Source organism: Macrobrachium nipponense, chromosome 33 (assembly GCF_015104395.2).
Source record: "Macrobrachium nipponense isolate FS-2020 chromosome 33, ASM1510439v2, whole genome shotgun sequence".
Taxonomy (NCBI): domain Eukaryota; kingdom Metazoa; phylum Arthropoda; class Malacostraca; order Decapoda; family Palaemonidae; genus Macrobrachium; species Macrobrachium nipponense.
The window spans coordinates 43,533,096-43,558,603 of record NC_087219.1 but is presented as its reverse complement, the minus strand read 5'-3'; the positions used below and the strand labels follow the sequence as shown (position 1 = coordinate 43,558,603).

At 46.5% G+C, this 25,508-nt stretch overlaps 1 protein-coding gene across 3 annotated transcripts in view; it reads left to right on the top strand.

Moving 5' to 3' along the window:
* The window catches only part of LOC135203129 (PMS1 protein homolog 1-like), a 119,162-nt gene that overhangs the window by 55,383 nt on the left and 38,271 nt on the right, over positions 1-25,508 (top strand). For all 3 annotated transcript variants that reach the window (XM_064232775.1, XM_064232773.1, XM_064232774.1), the window contains exons 9-11: positions 262-1,488; positions 1,948-2,182; positions 18,577-18,718. In XM_064232775.1, coding sequence (XP_064088845.1) covers positions 262-1,488; positions 1,948-2,182; positions 18,577-18,718 — 1,604 coding nt within the window. The remainder of the gene's footprint in view (positions 1-261; positions 1,489-1,947; positions 2,183-18,576; positions 18,719-25,508) is intronic.

Here is a 25,508-nt window from a genome sequence, read left to right as displayed (position 1 = left end):
GGATTTTTAGAGTTTTTTCTGTTTTTGTAAGGCATCAGCTTTTAGACTGAGGTAAAATATCTTAATTCTGATACATATTATGAAATTGAAAATTTTATATTTGTGCTGAAAATTGTATGATAATTTATTTTATTATAGTTTTAATTTTGTCACTATAAATATGATGAAGTCTAAAAAAGTAAATTATGGAAGATTAAAGATGTTTCTTGGAAATATTTACAGTATCAGGGTTTTTTACTAATTCTTTTAATTTTTTGTCAGGATGTTGTTCTTGCAATGGTGAGAGAAATTTTGGAAGATTTTTATGGGCCTTTGGAAAAAGCAGATAAGAGTAAGAATAAAACACCCAGTGACCATGGAGACATAACATGTACCTTTGCTGGTGTAACACAAGTATCACCTACTGCTAAGGTACCTGGTACTAATAACAAGAATGAAACTTTTTGTGAAGATGACTCATTTTTAGTGGATAACTTCCAGTCCAAGAAGACTGAACAGAATAATGTGGTAACTGTTGGTTCAACAGCTTGTAAGAAGTTTGATAGTCAGACACAAAGAAATATCTTATCACTTAAAACTTCAGTGTTGGAACCACAGAGAGAAGTTAGAATTTTAGATGTAAGTGTAGCGCCCAGAGTGATAAGTGGGAGAGACAAAGACGAAAACCCACTTAAAAGAACTATGGAAAGGGAGGTGGAAATTAGTTTGATGAAAAATTTTGGAAATGATGATGGTGAACAAAAACGGTGTAGAATGGCTAGTACCCCTGAAAATAGAATGCTGGAGGTTTGTCCCAACTTGTCACTTAGTACTATTCATAGCTCTGGAGATTCTCATTGTGTTGATAAGCCTCAGAACAGTAATACCTCTAGCAGTGAGACTGTTCAAAGCCACATGTATGGTCTGGGGACAGCATCTAAAGATTCACATCAAAGTTTTGCAAACACCACTACTGCACTAAGTCCACCTCATGATAAATGTGAAGAGGATGAGAGGGAAATTATTGACTGTGATAAGGATTCAAGAACAACAGTATCCAATGCAGAAAACAAAAACCTCAAACAAAATGGGAAGGAAGTCTTTGATGAAACTCTGAATGCCTCTCTTTGTGACAACAGAAATGACCTGGCTCATATATCTACAGTTGGTAGTGATGGAATACCAGTTTACAAGATTGCACCTCTGTCTCAAAATATAATTGATGATGTTGACATGAGAGGAAAAAATAAGTCCCATAACACAGAATTACAGTCTAAAAGTAGAAATGTGGATGAGGATAAAGAAAACATGGAAAGTATGAAGGAAATATTAAATGAATTTAGCAATGAAAATAATTGTACAAATAGCAATGTCAATCAGAATAAAGAAAACATTGAAACTAGGAAAGAAATACAGAGTGAATTTAGGACTGAAAATGAGATGAATAAGGACATCGTGAAGCCAGGAAATTGGAGCCGAGGAATTCCTGTAAATGGTTGCAATATTCAGGTAAGATTCAAAGTGAAATTACTTGCATTTAGGTATAGTAAGAATTTTTGTATTTTAATGGCAAGAAGTTGGAGTGAATTCTCCCATGTCATAAGCCATAATTGGTTATACATGACATTACTGTTGATTAAGGCTCTGACTTCTTTAGGTGCAAAAAAGTTAAGTACTTAATGTTATTCACTCAAGAAGTTGTATTATACAGGTTGTTATGATAAATTGAAGACGTTTTTGGTCACTGCTTTTTTATTTTATGATATCTATATTTATTATTTTCCATTAGTTTTATTATTAAATAATTTAACTAGACAGGAGTCTTTGTGCTGATCCTGAATTCTAAATATGTTGGATTTGTTGTAATGAAATTCTCAATTCTTTCTGGTCCTTCATTCTTGTTAATTGAACTTTTAAAATTGTGGATTGTCTACATGAAGAACATTTTTAATGATGGTTGATTTTCAGACTGTTCAGCTTCTGAAGCCACCAAACAGTAATTCCTGTGTTGGTGAAAGTTCTATTCAAAAGTTGGAAGGAAAGAGACCACTGTCATTAGTTTCTCCAGATGTAACATCTGCTCCTCCAAAGAAGAAGCAAATTAATTCTTTAGCTTCAACTTCATTCGAATACATACACAACAAGCCAGTTAGAAGACCAACAAGTTCCTTCATATATTTCTCAAGAGATATTAGACCACATGGTATGTAAGAAGGTGTTTGAAATCTTTTCAGCATTAATGCACAGGTGTTGGAAACCTTAGTTTCTTCCAGGTAAAGGAAACTAAGCTCTGATTCTTAATAATTAGTAGGTCATGTGCAGGCAAAGCCTAAATAATCATTCAACTTTTATCAAGTTTGATATGCAAATCTTTAGGAGGAATATTTAGCAGTTTTAAAAGAAACCGTATTTTACATAGTAAGTAACTTATCAAGCAGTTACATAGCTGAAAACTTCCTACCTCGGCAGTCCAAAATTCAAAATTTGCAGTGGCGCTGCCATTGCTATGCTAGTGTAGGTGAACAAGACCCGGCCACTTTCGGGATAGTTAGGTACAAATTAGCAGAACCTCCCAATTCGTTTTCTGCTGGCTCCCAGTTAACTTCGGTAGTTGGATACAGCCCTTGCTTCATCTTTTGGATATTTTCCAGGAATTTGGTGAAGTATTTCATTGTGAACAGCATATTTTGCTGTTAGCTTATTAGCTGAGATTAGCTTTTCGTTTGCCATCATTAATTCAGATTCCAGGTCTTCTGGAATGCAGTACTGCACTGAAGGATGTAGGACCAGGATATTTAAGTTGATTTATGATACTGATACCAAGTGTATCAAGTTTATTGGGTAAGAGTATTCTAAAGAATGTGCTCATAATGTAAAGGGTGGGATGATAACCATTGGAAAGTCTGTAGGTCTCATTCAGACAAATTAGACAAAGATAGGGAAAGGAAAGTGGCTCTTAGAGCTGAGTGTAGAGCTAGTCTTGAAGCTATTCCTTTACCTGAAGAGGTAGAGGAAAGTGCTTTTCCTTCCACTCCTGCTCCTCCTGTATCACCCATTCTTAGCCCTCCATCTGTACCTTGGACTCCTTTACCAGGTTCCCATGCCTTTGATCCTAATTCCATTGCCATTCTCGAATCTAAGTTCAACAGAATATTTGTTTGTTCCGATACGTAATACAAACCCTCGGTCCTTTAACAATAGGAAGGTAACTAGCGGCAGCTGGGACAGTCGTAAGCTTCGAACAAGGGGAGAACGGTAGTTAACTGCTTGTCCGATCGTGCGCGCGCCCGCGCGCCTGAGAGGTGAAGAACCACTTTTGCTTTCGGCCGCGGGTGTGAAGGACGTGTTCGTCATCGCTCTCTGCCCGCTTCATCGTCGTATGCTTTGTTTATATTGTGTTTTCTACTAATGGTTTGTTTGACTTGAAAATGAAACTGTAAGTACACTGTTTTCATTTTCATTACTTAATTATGAGCCAACATGGAGCTATCGCCGTAGATGCGGCGATTTCCGCTCTTTTCATGAAATTGATACCCTTGAATTATGTCTCAGTGCCGAGGGCGGGCGCGCTCGCGCCGAGTCATGTATTTTGGGCGAAAGTGTGTAATTGAAAGATGTAGGTACTCTTTTCATTATATTTTGCCCTCTGCGTTCGTTGCCGAGAGCGTGATTGCGCTCGGCACGAGCCTCTTATTTTTATGGATAGAATGCATGAAAGTGGTTTTGCAATCCAGTATTCTTTTCATTTTCATTTATTAATTGCATCAAATTTAATTTTGGATCAATTTCCGCTCTTACCCGGGAATTGATCCTTACGATTTATTTTCTGTGAAAGTGAAATCGCAAGTGCAGTATTCTGTTTCATTTTCATATATTTTTTATGATAGCAACATATTATTATGGATCAAGTTTCTGCTCTTACCCGGGAATTGATCTTTCCCCCTTTAAGTTCTATGAAGTGAATCGCAAGTGCAGTATTCTGTTTCATTTTCATATTACTTTTCACTGCTGTGCGTGGGTAGAGGAAGCGAAGGTCTGCCAGGAAGTCGTCGGAAAACTCTCCCGCGACTCCCTTGGTATCCGATTCTTCGTCTTCTTTCCTGACCCCCGCTCAGCTTCCTCATTGTATTTTGTATTTGGGGTCTTCCTTGCGTTCGGGGTGGGGCATGTCTCCCCCCCGTGCGTGAGGGAACCCCTCTTACTAATCTGTCTGTGCTACCACAGGTGCTACATCCGTGGGAGACGACCTTGGACAGGTATGGACCACTGCGGCTGCAGGGCGTGCCTAGCATCCACGATCTGCTGCAGCGTCTAGCGAGGTCTGGGGCGGTGACCTTGGCACGGTCTACACTACAACCTCCACGGCCGCTTATGCTGCTTCCCCCCGCTGGTCTACACTCCCCATGCTGTGTCGGTGACGCCGTCTGCCGCTACTAGGGCCGGTCGCCGCCGTACCGAGGGGGGTATGCCGCCGCCACCTGTGTTTTCTTGTTGCCTGCCCCAGACTTCCGCTATTCCAGCAGCTCGCCCCTGGACCGGCCGCCAGTACCCAGGTTCCCGCTGGCTGCCGATGACTACGAGGCGATGGCTGGACCTGCCGTACCTGCCGCTGATGTTGTTGCTGGCCCAGCCGCTCGCGCCGCTCCTGTGAGGCGTGCTGTGCGTGACGCTCCTGCTGTTGCTGGTCCTGCTGTTGCTGGTCCTGCTGGTGCTGGTCCTGCTGTTGATGTTCCTGCCGCTCCTGCCGTGCCTGCCCCTGCCCACGTCGTGTCGCGTCATGGAAGTGCTGCCCCGGACTCAGGTCTTTCCGGACAGGTTCAGTCGGGGCGTGTTGCTTCGGCAATTGGCCCGGCTCCTCCGTGGATGGAAGACCTGACGTCCGTCCTGAGAGAGCTGACGAAGAAGAGGAAGGTGTCGTCGTCGTCTTCTTCGTCGTCTGCTGCCGCCTCTCCCCCTTCGACTTCTAAGGCTTCCAAGCCGAAGAAGAAGAAGGCTGCCTCCCCCCCCCCCCCCCCCCCCCCCCCCCCCTAAGAAGGCTCCTTCGGGACCTTCGAAGGGCCCGTCTCACTCCGGTGTGACGGGGGGTTCTTCTGCTGGTCCTCCTGCTCCTTCGGGAGCGGGGCCCGTCTCCCCTTCCGTAAGGAAGAGATAGACGGGGACCAGAGGAGTATCGGTTAGCACTGGTACTTCCTCGCCTGGTGCTAGCGGCGATGCCGCTACGCCAGGTTCCGGCTCGGTCTCTCGTTCGCAGGAGATCCCGAGTGTACACTCTCCCTCGGGAGACCGTGCAGCCAAAGTTTCGGCGCCAGAGTTCGCGCGGCGCCAAGACCGCGGCACGGAGCAGAAGGCTGGTGAGAGCCTCTCAGGTGACTCTCGCCAGGCCAGCGGCCGCTCTCGCAGCGACCAGCTGGTAACCCGGGTTTCCCCCCTAAGAAGACTCCTTCGGGAACTTCTAAGGGCTCGTTCCACGCCGTGGGACGGGGGGGTTCTTCTGCCGGTCCTCCTGCTCTTTCGGGAACAAGGTCCGTCTCCTCTTCCACAAGGAAGAAGAAGACGGGGACCAGAGGCGTACCGACTACCACACGTACTTCCTCGCCTGGTGTTTGCGGCACTGCCGCTACGCCAGGTTCCGGCTCGGTCTCTCGTTCGCGAGAAGTTCCGAGTATACGATCTCCCGCGGGAGAGCGTATAGCCAAATTGTTCCGATACGTAATACAAACCCTCGGTCCTTTAACAATAGGAAGGTAACTAGCGGCAGCTGGGACGGTCGTAAGCTTCGAACAAGGGGAGAATGGTAGTTAACTGCTTGTCCGATCGTGCGCGCGCCCGCGCGCCCGAGAGGTGAAGAATCACTTTTGCTTTCGGCCGCGGGTGTGAAGGACGTGTTCGTCATCGCTCTCTGCCCGTTTTCATCGTAGTATGCTTGTTTATATTGTGTTTTCTACTAATGGTTTGTTTTGATCTTGAAAATGAACTGTAAGTACACTGTTTTCATTTTCATTACTTAATTATGAATCAACATGGAGCTATCGCCGTAGAGGCGGCGATTTCCGCTCTTTTCATGAAATTGAATTTAATTATGTCTCGGTGCCGAGGGCGGGCGCACTCGCGCCGAGTCATGTATTTTGGGCGAAAGTGTGTAATTGAAAGATGTAAGTACTCCTTTTCATTATATTTTTGCCCTGTGCGTTCGTTGCCGAGAGCTTGATTGCGCTCGGCACGAGCCTCTTATTTTGTATGAATAGAATGCAATGAAAGTGGATTCGCAATGCAGTTTTCTTTTCATTTTCATTTATTAATTGCATCAAATTTAATTTTGGATCAATTTCCGCTCTTACCCGGGAATTAATCCTTACGATTTATTGCTGTGAAAGTGAAATCGCAAGTGCAGTATTGTTCATTTTCATATATAATCATGATAGCATCATATTATTATGGATCAAGTTTCCGCTCTTACCCGGGAATTGATCTTTCCCCCTTTAAGTTCTATGAAGTGAATCGCAAGTGCAGTATTCTGTTTCATTTTCATATTACTTTTCACTGCTGTGCGGGGGTGGGGGAAGCGAAGGTCTGCCAGGAAGTCGTCGGAAAGCTCTCCCGCGACTCCCTTGGTATCCGATTCTTCGTCTTCTTTCCTGCCCCCCCGCTCAGCTTCCTCGTATTTTGTATTTGGGGTCTTCCTTCCGTTCCGGTTCGGGGTGGGGCATGTCTCCCCCCCGTGCGTGAGGGAACCCCTCTTACTAATCTGTCTGTGCTACCGCAGGTGCTACATCCGTGGGAGACGACCTTGGACAGGTATGGGCCACTGCGGCTGCAGGGCGTGCCTAGCATCCATCTGCTGCAGCGTCTAGCGAGGTCTGGGGCGGTGACCTTGGAGCGGTCTCCACTACAACCTTCACGGCCGCTTATGCTGCTTCCCCCCGCTGGTCTACACTCCCCATGCTGTGTCGGTGACGCCGTCTGCCGCTTCTAGGGCCGGTCGCCGCCGTACCGAGGAGGGGTATGCCGCCGCCGCCTGTGTTTTCTTCGTGTTGCCTGCCCCAGACTTCCGCTGTTCCAGCAGTCTCACCCCTGTACCGGCCGCCAGTACCAGGTTCCCGCTGGCTGCCGATGATTCTACGAGGCGATGGCTGGGCCTGCCGTACCTGTCGCTGATGTGGTTCCCGCTACGGGCTTGGCTGTCCCTTCTGTGTTTACCGCTGCCGCTGTTCCTGCCGCTCCTGAGCTGGTTGCTGTTCCTGTCGCTCCTGGGTTCCTGCGCCTGTCCATGCTGGTTCCTGCCCATGGTGTGTCTTCCCCAGTCCCAGGTCCTTCCGGACAGGTGCAGTCGGGCCGTGTTGCTTCGGCAATAGGCCCGACTCCGGCCTGGATGGAGGACCTGACGACTGTCCTGCGTGAGCTGACGAAGAAGAGGAAGGTGTCATCTTCGTCTTCGTCTGCTGCTGCCTCTTCCCCTTCGACTTCTAAGGCCCATAAGCCGAAGAAGAAGAAGGCTGCCTCTCCCCCCTAAGAAGTCTCCTTCTTCTAAGGGGCCCGTCCCACCTCGGTGGTGGGACGGGGGGTCCTTCTGCTGGTCCTCCTGCTCCTTCGGGAGCGGGGACCCGTCTCCCTTCCGTAAGGAAGAGATAGACGGGGACCAGAGGAGTATCGGTTAGCTCTGGTACTTCCTCGCCTGGTGCTAGCGGCGATGCCGCTACGCCAGGTTCCGGCTCGGTCTCTCGTTCGCGGGAGATCCCGAGTGTACGCTCTCCCTCGGGAGACCGTGCAGCCAAAGTTTCGGCGCCAGAGTTCGCTCGGCGCCAAGACCACGGCACGGAGCAGAAGGCTGGCGAGAACAGCTCAGGTGACTCTCGCCAGGCCAGCGGCCGCTCTCGCAGCGACCAGCTGGTAACCGGGTTTTGGGTTTTTCCCCCTAAGAGACTCCTTCGGGAACTTCGAAGGGCTCGTCACACTCCAGTGTGACGGGGGGGTTCTTCTGCTGGTCCTCCTGTTCCTTCGGGAACGGGGCCCGTCTCCCCTTCTGAGAAGAAGAAGAAGACGGGGACCAAGGGTGTGCTGGCTACCGCTGGTACACCCTCGCCTGGTCTTGGCAGCTCTTGCTGCTAAGCCAGGTACCGGCTCGGTTTCTCGTCCGCGAGAAGTTCCGAGTGTACGGTCTCCTTCGGGTGACCGTGCAGCCAAAGTTAAGACGCCTGAGTTCGCTCAGCGTCATGACCGAGGCACGGAGCAGAAGACGTCGAGAGCCGCTCAGGTGGACTCTCGCCAGGCCAGCGGCCGCTCTCGCAGCAACCAGCCGGTACCATCGGGTGGACGTGACGGTCTCTGACCGGCCACGGGTTGAGGCTGGGAAGAGGTCCCCCAGGTCCCCTCGACCGACGGTACCAGCCTCGGCTGGTACCAGCGGTTTGACGTGCCGCGAGGAGGACTGCTCCACTCCAGGTATAACCGCGAAAGTGAGCTCTGCAGGTCACCTGACCGCCGCTCCCACAGGGACCGGGCGGATACGATGACCAGCAGCAGCTCGTCTGACGCACGGGACCGGGGTCGACGTGCTCAGTCGAGCCGCTCGCCACAGGTGAGCGGCACGGCCAGGCCTGCAGATCGATCCCCACCGCGGGTTGGTGATCGGCTGCAGCCCCCCACGCACGCTGGTCCTGCCAGAGGGGCGGGGTGAGGGGGGGGGGGGGGGGGGAGCGTCAGGTCGTATCTCCACTACCTTCAACTTCCTCGGGCTACACCGGGAAGAGCGAGGTAGCTAGGAGTGATCGTAGAGGTGCGCCGCTTACGATCCCGTCACGACGCCGCACGTACCACATATGGTCTTAGGACCAACCAGGATGTACGCGCAAGTGATTGGAGGCGACCGTCAGGGGGGGGAGGGGGTAGCGTCAGTTCTGTCTCTCCGATACCTTCAACTTCCTCGGCATACGCCAGGAAGAGCGAGGTATAAAGGAGTGATCGTGAGAGATGCGCCGCTCACGATCCCGTCACGACGCCGCACGTGCCAGGATGGTCTTAGGACCAGCCAGGACGTACGCGCAAGTGATTGGAGGCAACCGTCAGGGATCTGTTGCTGGTCCTTCTTCTGAAGGAGGAGGGTCTTGGGAGCTGCTCTTGTTGGAGGGACTGGATGGTCCTACTCCTCAAGACGCTGTAACTTCCGAGATTCAGAGTAACTTTGCCCAGGTTATTGCACTGATTTGTCAGCACAACGACCTGGGGGAAGGATCGCCGCTCCCACCAGCAGAGCCCATGTCTCTGCTCGAGTCGTTTTGGGGCCCGAGAGGGAACCCAAACCGACGGTGGGTTTGCCGCGATCGGAGCTTGCCGATTCTCTCTTGAACCAGAGTCTCTCGTCTCCGGACAAGAAGGCTCTCTCAGTTCTGGCCGGTCGATCAAGTTACTTCCACCTCCTCTACTGCGACAGCGGCGTTTCTACGTGTCTTCGGACACCGTATTTAAATACTCCTTCGGTCCTCCTGAGAGGTTTCGACCTCGACGAGGACTGGAATGAGTCGGAGGACGGTATCGGCTCTCTCCTGTTAGGTGTCGATCAGCCCCACCCAGACGACGTTCACAGTGGCGGCAGACCCTTACCTACAGTGAGAGTTCGTAACCCTCCTCGGGAAAAACGTTTTCTCCTGACGATACGTTTTCCCAGACTCTGAGAGGCCATCGCCGCAAGGCGATGGCTGCTCCTACTCTTCTCCAACTGCTAGTTCCACTGGGAAGGCGAGCGAGTATCCAATTCCTCCCCCATTCCCTCTCTCCTTATGGCTACGAGGGAAAGGGGAGGGATCCTACAGAGATTTCTCTGTAGGATTCCACGTTGGGGACTGCGCTACCGGGGGGACCTTCGGGTCCTACCTGACGTAAGCCCCGGTCGTTGAGGAGGGATCCTGCCCCATTCTCGATTTCTACGGGAATCGAGAGGACCACCAGCCGATATCGTTTGACGAATTGCGGTGGGGGTTCGCAGACTGCTTAGAATTCTACGGAATTTCTAGCGCATTCAGAGTGTTAGAGTTTCTTACGATCTCCAAACACTTAGGCGAGACCACGGTCCAAAGTGAGCGAGACGAGAATCCCCGATATGTTACACGATAATCGGGAACCTCGCCTATGCTCGAATTCCTGGAATTTCTAGCATTAGGAAGAAGACTGCTGCTGAAAGAAGACTATCTCACAATAGGCGACCAACCTGGAATAGAGAAGAACGGACGGGAATATCCAGTTTGGCTTGAACTATCGTCTTAGTATTCTGTTCACCATTGAAGCTTTCCTTCGAGGAAGACTTCTTCACTCTCTTTGATAGAGACCGAAGGTGGTCGATCTCCAATCCTTATTTTGTTTTCTTGAAGGAAAGAATTTAGGATGGAGATCGTTGTTCAGAATCCTACAAAGGGGGTCATCGAGTTACGACGTAGATCCGTTCTTACGATGCATCGTAACACGATTTTCAGCGTAAGTCGGAACATTGAAAAATACCACATGATTTAATGTAAATACCTATCAATAACAACGAGAGAACAATTCCTTACCTTTATTAGTTTGATTGGCTTGCACACTGGAGAGGAAGCTGCGGTGCTGGAGAGACTGGGGGAGGTTAGTGAAGAGAAAAAGAACCTCCAGAAGTTGCTGGAGATGCTGAGGCAGATGATTCTTGAGGTGAGGCAGAACATACTAGTACTGGAGATGCTGAGGCAGGTGATTCTTGAGGTGAGGCAGAACATACTACTGGAGATGTTGGGGCAGGTGAGTCTTTAGGTGAGGCACAAGACCTACAGAAGGTGCTGGAGATACTGGGGCAGGTGAGTCTGGGTTAGCAGAACATTCAGAAGGTGCTGGAGATTGTGGGGCAGGCGAGTCTGGATTAGCAGAGGCAGCTGAGGTAGAGGGTACAGGATCTCCTGCAGGCCTCTCTACCTTCTTAAAATACTGCTCCAGGTTAGTCTGAACAGAGAGCGACCTCTTTTCATCCAAGATCTCCTTGTAACACTGCATCAAATCCATGACGCCTCTGGAAACCCTAGTGAACCTGTCCAAGTTGGGATCCTGAGCCTCAAAAGTTGACAACGCTTGCTGCAACTCTGCAAAACCTCTTATCAAGTCCTGCCTTGTGAAAGCCTTAGGCTCTGGGGTGGGTGCTTCTTCTTCTTCCTCTATTATCTGCTTCTCCAGTTGTATCAGGTCCTCAGCAGATACTCCTCGCCATGAGACTCCAGCAGCTCTGTAACATCATCAACCTCCATCTCCAATTGATTTCCTTACTCAGGGCAACAACGTTCTTGACAACTAGCTGAACTGTGTCCTCAAACCCATGGAAATCATTCACAAATTGAGGACAAATTTTCTTCCAGACACCATTCATGTTTGTTTGCTAAACCTCCTCCAGGAATTAGCAATGTTCTTTACAGCATCAAGGATGTTGTAGGATTTCCAAAAGTCCTTCAGAGTCAAGTCCTTCTTGGTTTCAGTTGCCTGTAAAGCCATAGCAATTGTCCTTCGTAGGTAGTAGGCCTTGAACGAAGCAATCACTCCTTGGTCCATAGGCTGTAAAAGGGCCGTGGTATTAGGTGGAAGGTAAACCACCTTGACATTAGGTTGAAGTCTCCCAGCTGGGCAGGGTGTTCCAGGGGCATTGTCCAGCACTAGCAACACCTTAAAGGGGATACCCTTGGAGGCGCAATACCGCTCCACACTTGGAACAAAATGGTTTACGAACCAGTCCTCAAACACTGCAAGTGTCACCATGCCTTCTTGTTGGACTTCCAAATTACTGGTAGTTGACCCTTCCAAATGCCCTTGAGTGCCCTTGGATTTTCAGCCTGATACACAACAAGGGCTTCAGTTTGAAGTCGCCAGCAGCATTACCCCAAGAAGTAAAGTTTAGCCTCTCCTTGCTGGCTTTATGACCGGGTGCTGACTTCTCCTCCTTGGCGATGTAAGTGCGGTTAGGCATACGTTTCCAAAACAAACCTGTCTCGTCTACGTTAAACACTTGCTGAGCAGAATAACCCCCCTCCTTAATTATCTCAGACAACGCTTTAGGAAATCACTCGCTGCTTTCTCATCCCCACTAGCAGCTTCACCTTGCAATTTAAGGTTATGGTAATTGGCCCGAGCCTTAAATCGCATAAACCAAACCCCTACTAGCCACAAACTCTTCACTTTCACTTCCCTCCCCCTTTTCTTTTTTCAACGCTTCAAACAATCTTTCGCCTTCTCCTGAATCACCATAAGGCTGACTGGGATACGCCGTTGATTTTGGTCTTCCAACCAAAGCACCAATAACCTTTCCATTTCAATTATTAGACCACTACGCTGCTTAGTTATCACTGTCGCTTTCATAGGAGCAGATCCTTTCACATGTTCAACGATGCGCTCTTTATCTTTGATAATGGTAGCAACGGTCGAACGGCTAAGGCCAAGCGAGCGGCCAATGTTTGTTGGCGTTTCTCCCTTCTCAGATCGCTTTATAATGTCCACTTTAATTTCCATGGTGATGGCCTTTCTTTTTTTTTTCTTCGATGCACTACCATCAGAAGAGTCCGCCTTGCGCTTGGGAGCCATAACAAAGAGCAAAAAGTTACAAAAACGATACAACACGAGGGAGAGAGAGGCAGTGTAAACAACCAAAATGGCGTATGGGCGAGGACTGAGCGTAGCGAAGCGACGCCGTCCTCTCCCCCACAAAGCGTATTCTTCCGCCGTGCGCCTGGAACTAGTTCGCGTTTGTTTACGTTGCTTACGACGCTAAACCGCGTAAGACGGAACGACGCAAAATATTATTTTTTATATTTTTATGGGGGCGCGTTCGTAACCACGAAACATCGTAAGTCGAGACCAGCGTAACCCGAGGACTTACTGTATATTAACCTCGCGACATGATTCTGCTAAGCAGTTGAATGGTCCGAGGGGTAGGCGCATATCCTGGTTATTCTACGGATTGCGACTTAGACGAAAAGTATTCTAATTGAACTGCAACTCGGGTTGCCTGCAACCTCCCAGGAGTTTCCAGTTTCAATTTTATATACTAATGGTGTTGTCACAACAACACCATTTAAGCTTTTATATTTACCGAAATTCGTTTCGCATAAATATAATTGCTCGAGCATATCTTTTTATGCTCGGTGGTTCTAGCCGAACGCATTCCTTCGTGTGGAAAGGATTACTTGGCAACTCAGGATGACGAGTCAGCGACAGCTACTGCGTATTGAATTGCCCGAGGCATTTCAGTACCAGCTGCCGCTTTGAGATTTACGGTTGTTTATGTCTTCCTCACCTGCTTTGATTGAATACCAACCGTATCTCTGCCCAACAATCACGGACTTAAGTCTCTGATTAACGGGGATTCTCGCATACATGAATGACCATCTACTGCTGTGACGCTAGTATTCATCGTCTTCGGTATTGCGAGAATTTTAAACAGAGATATCTATTCGACTCTCATCTTTCTGTTTACCGCACGGTAACAGAATTCTGTAATAGTCTCTTGCTGCATCGTATCTCGATAATGCGAATGATTTTTGCGGAATCTGAGTTTGTCCTCAAAATATCTTGTATTCGGAGGTGTGCAATTGTTCATTGTTCACCCCGGATTAGCAGATGTATTGAAAGACATCGCCTACTCCCACACCTGCCAGCTCTACTTCCAAACGTTCAGCCCATGAGAAGCAGTTCTTCAGGCGGCTCTCCCCTGTGTTTCATTACTGAAGAACGCCCGCTTTCACTGCACACCGGACAGCAATGAAATGGCGGTTAGCGTTTTCAGTCATTTGTAAGCACAGGTTTAGAATCTTGAGATTCCTTCTCTCGATTCAGCTGGAAGACGTAGGTTGCATTCATTGCCTACCTTCGTCTTCAACGTCACATAGTGTTGTTTCTCCTTAAGCTGAGATTCAACCTCTATGAGATTTTCTTGCCATCAGGGACCTCGGTCTTTTGAAGGCAATTGACTTTCGCCTTTTGAGCTTATGCATTAAGAGAATCATCGCCGCGCCGTCCGGCATCGGTGACTAACAAATATTTTATTTGTTTGGTCTCTCAGCATAACTCTTTAAAGGGCGAAGGTCACGTGACTTACCCGGATGCTTGGACAACTTGCCTCTACTGATTCCGAACCAGTCAGTCGGCAGCTGTCAGAGCGCCCGAGTCAGTTACGAACTATGCTGTGGACTTAGTTCGGTTGTTCCAGAGCAATCATTACTTCGTCTTAATAGCTTGTCAGTATGAGTACTGTACATAACCAAAGTCGAGAAGAGGGATAGGTCATACGACTATCCCCTTCTTTTCGTCTTAGGTAACTGCATGACTTCTCTTGAGAAGTCAAGCACAAAGGGATGGGGATTTGTGACGCTCGATTTCGTACCGATCTTCGTAGCGAAGACTCAGAACCCTTCGGTATCTGACGATTGGTTCGAGTCCTTCACAATACCCTCCCTAATGGACTTCACCGCCTCCGATACGAAGACTATGCTGCTTTGTCCTGTGAAGGCGCGACGGAGCTGTCTGAAGAAACTCGACACCCAGGATGAGTGTGGACGCCTCTTCATCATTCTCTCGCGTTCCGCAAGAACTTCTCCGTGACGCAGGTAATGAAGGCAGGCGCCTGGTCCAACCGGACCGCATGCACCTCCTTCTACCTTCGGGATATTGCCCACAGTTCCTTGGATCTTTTTCCTTGGGAACCGTGGTGGTTGCTCAACACGTTGTGTAGTTAACCCAGACCCTCGCAGGCTGAACAGCATCGAGTCCTGGTGTGACCGTAAGAATGGATGAGGAATGAGAGTGTGACTGGCTCCTCTTCCCATCTTTTTCTTCCCTCTACCTCTGGGTAGAGGGACACGGTCGTCACCCTGCTGGGTAAGGACGAGATGCAGGTGAGCTACTCAATAGAGCACCATCCTATCCCTTTCAGTAGGGATAGGAGTAAATTATCCACCCAACGCCTCCAACCAAGGGGGAGGAAGTGGATGCCAACTTGAGACAACCCATCATTTTATGATTGTCTCTTGCAACAGGAACAAGTTCTTGCTTGCTGGTACGAAGAGATACGCTTGCCTCTCTCTTAGTACTTGGCCCAGAGGTCTGACCATTGATCCTGCGGTGCACACCCCGATCAATCGGACAGAGGTTTGGATCCCTCCCTTGCTCTTACGACCAGGGAGGCACTCCAGGGTTGGACGAACACCAGTCTGTTCACCAAAAGACTCAGATTCCTCCCACCAAGAAGTGAGTCTTCCTATTGTTAAAGGACCGAGGGTTTGTATTACGTATCGGAACAAATGACAATTTGTCGAAAATTGCATTTTTCCTAACTATACAAACCTGAGGTCCTTTACATATAGTCCCACCTCATGCCACCCCTCACTCTGCAACTTTTTGCATGGGCCTAAAGCAAAAGTGATTCTTCACCTCTCGGGCGCGCGGGCGCGCGCACGATCGGACAAGCAGTTAACTACCGTTCTCCCCTTGTTCGAAGCTTACGACCGTCCCAGCTGCCGCTAGTTACCTTCCTATTGTTAAAGGACCTCAGGTTTGTATAGTTAGGAAAAATGCAATTTTCGACAAATTGTCATATTTTGGCGCCAGAGTTCGCTCGGTGCCAGGACCGCGGCACAGAGCAGAAGCTGGTGAGAGCCGCTCATGTGACTCTCGCCAGGCCAGCGACCGCTCTCGCAGCGACCAGCTGGTAACCCTGGTAGACGTGACGGTCTCTGACCAGCCACGGGCTGAGGCTGGGAATAGGTCCCCCCGACCATCGGTACCAGCCTTGGCTGGTACCAGTGGTTTGACGCGCCTTGAGGACGCTCACCGGTCTCACCGCGAAAACGAGCTCTGCAAGTCACCTGACCGCCGCTCCCACAGGGACCGCGCGGATAGGGCGACCAGCAGCAGTTCGTCTGACGCACGGGACCGGGGTCGACGTGCTCAGTCGAGGAGCCGCTCGCCACAGGTAAGCGGCACGGCCAGGCCTGCAGATCGATCCCCACCGCGGGTTGGTGATCAGCTGCAGCCCCCCACGTACGCTGGTCCTGCCAGCGAGCGCGCGGGGGGGGGGAGCGTCAGGTCTGTCTCTCCACTACCTCAAACTTCCTCAGGGTACGCCGGGAAGAGCGAGGTAGCTAGGAGTGATCGTGAGAGGTGCGCCGCTCACGATCCCGTCACGACGCCGCACGTGCCACGTATGGTCTTAGGACCAGCCAGGACGTACGCGCAAGTGATTGGAGGCGACCGTCAGGGGGGGGAGGGGGTAGCGTCAGGTCTGTCTCTCCGATACCTTCAACTTCCTTGGCATACGCCGGGAAGAGCGAGGTATATAGGAGTGATCGTGAGAGATGCGCCGCTCACGATCCCATCACGACGCCGCACGTGCCAGGTATGGTCTTAGGACCAGCCAGGATGTACGCGCAAGTGATTGGAGGCAACCGTCAGGGATCTGTTGCTGGTCCTTCTTCTGAAGGAGGAGGGTCTTGGGAGCTGCTCTTGTTGGAGGGACTGGACGGTCCTACTCCTCAAGACGCTGTAACTTCCGAGATTCAGAGTAACTTTGCCCAAGTTATTGCACTGATTCGTCAGCACAACGACCTGGGGAGAGGATCGCCGCTCCACGGCTCAAGTCGTTCTCGAGCCTGAGTAGGGAACCAGACTGACGGTGGGCTTGCCGCGATAAGAGCTTCTCGACTCGGTTCTGAACCAGGAGAGCCTCTCGTCTCCGGACGAGAAGGCTCGCTCAGGTCTAGCCAGTCGGGCAAGCTACTTCCCCTCCTCTGCCGCGACAGCGGCGTTTTTTCGGAGTATTGCAGCTCTTCTTCTTCTTCTTCTTCTTCTTCTTCTTCTTCTTCTTCTTCTTCTTCTTCTTTTCTTCTTCTTCTTGCTCTTACGACCAGGGAGGCACTCCAGGGTTGGACGAACACCAGTCTGTTCACCAAAAAGACTCAGATTCCTCCCACCAATAAGTGAGTCTTCCTATTGTTAAAGGACCGAGGGTTTGTATTACGTATCGGAACAAATGACAATTTGTCGAAAATTGCATTTTTCCTAACTATACAAACCTGAGGTCCTTTACATATAGTCCCACCTCATGCCACCCCTCACTCTGCAACTTTTTGCATGGGCCTAAAGCAAAAGTGATTCTTCACCTCTCAGGCGCGCGCACGATCGGACAAGCAGTTAACTACCGTTCTCCTCTTGTTCGAAGCTTACGACCATCCCAGCTGCCGCTAGTCACCTTCCTATTGTTAAAGGACCTCAGGTTTGTATAGTTAGGAAAAATGCAATTTTCGACAAATTGTCATGTTTAGTGAATTCTTTAATAGAATTAGGTTCTTCATTCAGAGCTTTTGTGGACAAAATTCCAAGTAACCGTGTAGTGAAAAGTGTTAGTGCAGTATCTGTTCGTCCCACCAGTTCTTCTAGACGAAAATCCCTGTCCCGCTTCCCTGCACTGGGGTGAAGATACCAGAGGTCCAAGGGAGACTGGTGTGGTTGCCTCAAAAATCGGTGGGTCCTGTTCACCTACACTATTGATGGCTGGAGCACTGCAAAATTTGAATTTACGACTGCCGAGGTAGGAAGCTTTCAGCTATGTAACAGCTTGGTAAGTTTATGTAAAACCTAGTTTTATCATAAAAATGTCATGTTTGAAGGCTGAGCATTGATGATGGTTACTTCACAACTTGCAGGCAAAGCTTTCAGTTCTTAACAAGTTTTTTGTATTTTTATTTTACAATCATGATAAACTTTCATGGTAGTTTAGCAGAAATGACTACAGATGAGTAATATTAAGTAAAGATGAAGAATTTTAGGGTAATTTGTGAAAAATAAAGAAAAACTAAATACTCTTGTAGCAAAACTTCAGATGAAATTAGAATGAAAATGTACATGTTAATTTCTGTCAACTAATTGATAGTGTCAAGTTGCTTGTGTTGCACATCCTGTTACTAAGCCCATGGGACTGTGTTGCATAATTAGTACACTGCTTTTTTTTTTTTTTGTTTTTTTTTTTTACTAAGATAGCAAACATTTAACTTACATCAATCAAGTAACCAAGTCATATTAGAGTTGGTCCAAGTAGTCTACGTTAGATGTGAGGCACAGGCTAATCAAACATTAGTGCAGTTGTATAGAGATGAGGGGAAGAGCAAAAGGGCAGATGGAAAATATGAGGACAGATGAAATTAACCATAGGTTTTAAGAAGTGACAGTGGAAGAATGTGTAATTCTGCCTTCATTATGCCACTTTGGGTGCTTTACCTGGTATTTCAACCCCACCCTGCAGCACACTCAAGCACATTACGTGCATCTTTTCATTCCACCAAACACTGAGTAATAGGACTTTCATATAGAATTGTTGGAATGTTGAAACAATTTTCAACTTCAGAACATTTTTAAGTTTTTTGCATATTAAGGCAAACTGTTTTCCCACTTAATAGTGTTTTAGGTCAGTTGTTCAATAGAAAGTAGTGTATAAGGATTTGAACATGGATTACAATACTAAATTTTGTTGTTAGTTATTTATAAATTATGTTCAGTGAAAATTATTTGACTTTTCATTAGTAATTTGTTAATGACTCTCTCCTTTATGATTTTAAGTGTTGGCAGAAAATCCAGGCAAAGACTTTGCATTTGTGGCAAGGGAAATGGCTAACAGATGGAAAGAATTGACTGGTGAAACTAAGAAACTCTATGAAGACATGGCCAAAGAAGATTCTGAAAGATACCAAAGGGAGATCAGGTATGTAATGTGTTGTAATAGGTGCAATCAGTTTGAAGCCTTACATTAACATAGACTAAAAGGAAAACAAAATTCTGATTGTTCTGGGACATGTGGTTGAAAGAAGCAGGTGATGGATAAGGGGAAAAGACTTGCCTTTTTTTGGGGGGAGGGGGGTGTGACAGGAAAAAATGGAATAAACCAAAGGAATAAAAAATGAAGATGATGTTAAGGCGTTTTGAAGCAAAAGCTGAAATTATAGAAGCAAATTCAAGAATAGAATCATTAGGCTTATCAAGTAGATTCAAGTATAAGCTAAGCTTCTGTAAGCCGATTTAGGCTTGAACCCTGCTTGTTGAAACATTTAAGCATTGATTGTCTCTCTTATTATAGTTTAAAAGACCCATAAAAATACTATTAGCACAGTAAAATGAGTTATTTCAGTTGACAGTACTTGGATCACTGAAGTGACAAGGATATTTAGTATATGAAATATGCAAGTGTAGAATAACAACATGAATGGGATTGGAAATGACAGTTGTCCTATGATGAAAGGAGTCAATCTATTGTCTTTAACCGTATTGGCTCCCACCTGTGTCTAAAAGTCTGGAAGGCTTATCCACTGAAACACTTGCCTAGGAGTGGGTCTTAAGATTATCTAGATGAGATCTGATTATCTCTGTCCTCCTGACAATTTCTTATTCTCAGTTTTACTGACAATGGTAGATTCCAAAATCTATTTCATACAGCCAGTTACTTTTTAAAATCAGCTCATACTCACTCCAATTTAAATGATCAATGTCCCTCATGTGTATGAAAAGCCCCAACCTCTGTGAACTATATACTATTGCTGATTGTATGTGTTCCTCACTGGAGGAGTGGGTTGCGTAACTCACCTATTAATTTGGTATCCCGAGTTTGCTCCCTGCTGCTGCCGGTGCAGAACCAGAGGAATTTATTTCTGGTGATTAGAAATTCATTTCTCAATATATAATGTGGTTTGGATTCCACAGTAAGCTGTAGGTCCTATTGCTAAGTAACCAGTTGGTTCTTACTCGTAAAAACAAATTTAATCCTTTGGGCATGCCCAGGAGAGCTGTTAATCAGCTCAGTGGTCTTGTTAAAATAAGATATACTTAACTGATTGTTTGTACTCTGTTAATCTTTGTAAAATGGCTCTACCAATGTTTCATAAATGATTACATAGGATTTTATAAATACGGGCATCTGCATTTTTTCTAGCGTTGAAATAGATTTAAGCCAGAGGTAAACTTATTTAAGTAGATTTAAGCAAGAACTGAGGTTACTGAAGCAGATTAAGGGGACCGTCCGCTATGATGTCTATTTTTTTTATTTATTACTCGAAATACATAATTTTCATATATGTTTTAGATATATATAACACCTTTGTCTTATAAAAATTTCAAGTCATTTGAGCAAAAACTTTTCGTTTTATTAGCAAAAATCATGATTTAAATAAAAAAATTGGTAGAGATTTCTCCGCTAATATGACATCATTTGTATTGAAAATCATACCATACAAACTTCTTTATATACGGAACAATTCTGTGTGACAGAATTTTTATTTTTTGATTTTTTTATTTTTTATGAATTTTTTATTTTTTTTTTAGTCTAGACACTCAAAAAAATCTAAAAAAAAAGAAAAAAAGAAATCAAAATTCTGTCACACAGAATTATGGGATTTTTATTCCTCTTTCCAATGATATCTTTCTCTCTAAAATTGGATAATAAATAACCGAGTAAACTCTACCGACATGCGCATAAGTATGTTTTTGAGTTATGAGCTCCCAAAGATTGGTTTGGTAAATTTTCGCTTTTTTCTTATAAAAGTCAAAACAACATTATTATAATTACTTTATTTGTACTTTTATTGTTGATTTCTACATCAAGGATCCTGGTCCTACCCCTAAAAGTGGTGTTAATACCCTCAGCGTGACACCAGATAATGATTTTGACGGCAAGACATGAGACAATGAGGGTAGCTGATAACAATGAATTTTCGTGTTTTTCTTTCAGCACACTCCTGGCCTTCGCTAATTTTGCTAGCCTTAGTTGCTGAGTAGCCTTCTTGATCTTAGGTAACTTCGGCATTGCTATAACTTCACTAAGAAGTTATAAAAACAACGTAAATAGCTAGTAACCAAACGCAAGTGCCTACGCGCATGTACCTCCTCTGACGTCTGTGGCGTAACTGAGTCATTCTCTGAGTCTCGCGCTCTCGCCTATAAATAACCGCTCTGAGCAGCTCCCTTCTCGCCCAGTGTCACACTACCATTCATTGCTGCCAGATGTATGAGAATTTTGAAAAAAATCTTTAAAAATCGCTGTATATATGCAAAAAATAAACACGCAAAAACAATTCTGTCAAACTCAAGTCATAAAGACGACGCAGTTACGATGACGTCATCATTTAAAAACCGCTATATCTTCATTATTTATAAAAATAATTGGCTGAAACTTCTGGAAAGCATGCACGGCATGTTTCTGCATAGATACAAGTAATAACTCGATTTTTAATTTTTTCAAGTTGACATGTCATCCGCCATAGGGGACGGTCCCCTTAAGCAGAAACCATGCTTATTGAAGCATATTTAATGTAAGCCCAGAAACCATGCTTATTGATGCATATTTAACATAATCCAGTCTGATTAAGGCAAACTCAAACATAAACCAATTTGATTGAAGCAGATGTAAGCGTAAGCTGGCCTGATTCAAGGAGATTTGAGTTTTGGCTTAATCTGACTGAAGTAGATTTCAGCATAAGGCAGTCTGACTGGAATAGATTTAAGCCAGATCTGGGATTATTGAAGCAGATTTAAGTAAGAGCTAAGCTTACTGGAGCAGCTTTAAGATTAAGGCAAGCTTATTGAAACATTGTAGTATTGAGTTTATTGAAACTTAAGCCCAAGCTGAACTTTCTGGAGTTTACAGTTTGTCTCAGCTTATGGTGCCGCTGTGTGGCCTGTAAGACATTGATGTTTTGGAGCAAAGTAAGTCTTAAGTAAATTGGACAGTTTAGTAGAAGAGACCAAAAGGCTTACAAGAGATGTAAGAGACAGAAGGCACTGCATTTCTGATTTAAAAATGCATTGCAAAGAACCTTTGGTACTGCTTACAGTACTATGCATACAAAGCTTAGAAGATTGTTACTAATATGTTTTAATTATACTCCATTATATCTCCCTCTCAAGTTGCAAAACCTTTCAGAGTAAGTTCCAGTGCCACAGTAGTTTCTGTGAAGTGATGTAAATATAGTGTCATCTTAACTTAAGGGACAGCTTGGGGGTCTGCCCCTTCCACTAATTAACAAAGACCTGGGTACCCAGGGCTAGCCTCTCATACCTTACAGTCTGGAGCAATTCTAAATAAATCATCTAAAAGCCTGGTATTTTGTAATTACCATTCAGTTTAAGGTATTGAATTACGTACTTATAATTTGAATTTAAGGATAAATCTGAAAAATGACATGCTTCTAACAATATGTGTAGCTGTACCTACTTATGCTTACAAGATGTATGTAGGAGAGAGAAAGTTGGGTCCACAATAGGTACATATATTAGTGGTATGCTGTGTTTACAAAACGGACCACTTGTGTGTAATTTTGGTTCGCATGGCGAACATCAGTGGGTGATCTCTCTCTCTCTCTCAGTCTCTTTCTTCCTCCATTGAACTGCGAAGATATTCTCTTAACTCGATATTCATAGTCTTGCGTGGGTAGAGGGTAAGTCGTGGAAACACAGAGTAGCAAAATACACTTATATTCTGTGAAAGATTACATCTTGAGATAGCTTGCAGAGAAGGTTTCTGAATGTGTGTTTGAGACAAGAGGAGAAGAGGAAGTCTGAGTTACAATTCATTTACAAATCTTATGCGAGCAAACCTAATCAAAAGATACAGGTATACAAACAAACATACTTATCTAGGTCAAGACACATCATCCCATGAGACTAAGTAGGTTCTCACGGAAGGGTTTTTTTTTTTTTTTTTTTCATACATTTGCTTAGGTAAGGTTCACACGCTCACACATCCTGGACAGTGGTTTTTGGGCAGACTTTCCTCCATGGCGTCCTTGGCCCCTGACCTGATTATGTGACATCTACATTTCTCAAGTAATGTTTTCACATTACTATTTAAAATGTAATTATCTAGTACACATACTGTTTGATAAGATGGTGCACAAGAAGGAAAGCTTTGTTTATGTTTGTGTGTCTTGTTAACTTTCCACCTTCACAAGCGTCGCCAGGAAAATGTCAGTTGACATGCATGTGTTTGTTCATTCATTCATTACCCTCCGCCCTCGCATGAACAAACACCAAATCTTCAGTCTACTGTATAATAACCTTATCAAACTTAATGGATTTCCCCAGCAAGTGCAAAATATTTTCATCTATTTTATTGGACTAAGGAGAGTCAATTAAGTGTTGAGGTCCATTAAGTTGTGGTGCCACCATTAGTTTTTTTTTATAGAAACAAAAGTTAATTGCTTGCTTTTGTTGTTGTAACCTGTTATCAGCCCATACTTGCTTGGTACTAATACTATATGCTAAAAAATCATTATTAATTTTTATTTGAAGAGGTGGTACTGGCCTCCAATTTGTAATATGAATTGCCATTGACCTTTTTTTGTTTTTTTTCTCATAAGTTTATCCATTTTGTACATGAACTTCCCTGACAGATATATACTTAGCTATAGTCTCCGACGTTCCCGACAGAATTTCAAATCTCGCGGCACACGCGACAGGTAGGTCAGGTGGTCTACCTTACCCGCCGCTGGGTGGCGGATGTACGAACCACTCCCGTAAGCTTGTCAGATTTTTCTCTGTCGCGGGAACGATAACAACTGTTGTCGGTTCCTCTCGATAGTTTTTCGATTCTCGCTTGCCTGGAGTTAATTTGGACTTCTTTTGGTGACGTATTCGCTTTGTTTGGCTTGGCATACGCTGATTGTGGACCGGTTTGATTTTGAGTTTGATTTTCTTTAACGATGTCTGACCTAGATTCGGTAGTTAAAACTTCGGTTTTGTTTAGGATGTAAGGTGAGGTTGCCGAAAGCTTCGGTAGACCCCCACACGGTTTGCATGAAATGCAGGGGGAATGAATGTTCGTTTGCTAACCCTTGTAGTGAATGTAAGGGATTGAATGAAGAAGAATATAAGGCTCTCTCTTCTTATGTTAGGAAGTTGGAACGTGATAGAGTGCGTAAGGCTTCCTCTAGAAGTTCTAGTAGATCTAGAATGAGTGAGTTGGATGTGGATCCTAATGCTAACGTAGAATTAGAACCTTCTTCCCAAGTTGCAGCCCCTGCTCCCCGCACCGAAGCCGAAGATTCGCCTTCGGAGGCGGCAGCTCTGAGAGCCACGATTCGTTCTATGGATCAGAAGATTCGTCAGTTGGAAGGTAAGGAGAGTGTTAGTGATCAGTGCAGTGTCCCCAGTGTTGTGGAGGGTGCGTCTGACCGGCTCCTTAGTGCCTCTAGGCCTAGACCTCTTCCAGACTCCCAGTTCCAGTGGAGTAGGAAAGTCGAAAGCCGCAAGAGGGCTAGGGAGAACCCCCACCGGTCAGGCGTCCCCTCGGCAGATCCTGAAGTACGCTCCCAGGCTGCCTCGGATCGCTACAAGAAGGAGCTACTACGCCAATGCTTCTCCTCTTCGTCGTCTCCCTCTCCGAAGAGAGGTTGGAACTCCCCGGATGCGTCGCGCCCGTTGAAGAGGGCTTGGAAGGCTCCCTGCAGTCCTTTGGCTTCTAGTCCGGAGGTTTTCCCGGAAGAATCGTCGGTGGAGGCGAAGAAACCCAAGAAATCCTGTGAGCGTTCTTCTTCTCGCGCTCCGCGCTCGGCGCCTGCTTCCGAGGAAGAACAACAAGATTCGCCTACGAGAGTACTCGCGGGACTTCAAGCTCAGATCACGGCGCTAGCAGACTCTCTAGCAGTTAGATCACGTAGGAAGAAGGACGTTTCTCTTCCGATCAAGAGATCTAGGCGCCGCTCTTCAGAGGATCGTTCTCCTCGTTTTAGCGTTCTCCTTCATATGGGGAGGTTTCGTATGAAGGTAGGGGCTCGCGTGAGCGCCCTCGCTCGCCTGGCTCTCTTTCGACTTCAAGGCGCCAAACATCGGTAGGACGCTCTATGGAGAAAGAAGTTTTTTCTCCAGATTGGATTCCCGCTTCCGGTAAGCGCACTGCACCTGCTCATCACGCTATTTCTTCAACTCCCTCGCGTGAGACTTCTCCTCAGCAGCCTCAAGATTCTAGAAGGTCGTCCTTATGCAAGTAGGCGTTCTTCGTCCAGATGTCACTCTCCTCGAGTGTCGGATCGTGACTTCTCTCCTGACAGGCATCAAGAGTCTGGTAGGAGTCGTGCATGATAGACGGCCTGCTGTTAGCCGCTCCCCGAAAGGTAGGCGCCAAAAGCCTACTGCACATCGATCTCCTAGTAGGCGCTCGTCTCTTTTAAGGCGTCATACTCCTGATTATTCTCCTCGGGGCAGACAACAAGAGTCTTTCAAGCGCCCTTCTCCGTGTAGGGGCGCTCTCCCGCTTCTAGGCGCACTTCTCCTGACCGTTTGTCTCTTGGTAGACAACAGGAATCTCGGAAGCGCCCTTCTCCAAGTAGGCGCTCGTTAGCTTTGAAGCGCCCTTCTCCTGAATGTTACCCTCTTGTTAGACGTCAAGAGTCTCGCAAGCAGCCTTCTCCTAGTAGGCGCATTTCGCCTTCCAGTCGAACTTCCGTTAATCGTACGCAACTGGACAGGTATGGAGAGCCGCGCAAGCGCTCTGCTCTCGATAGGCGCTC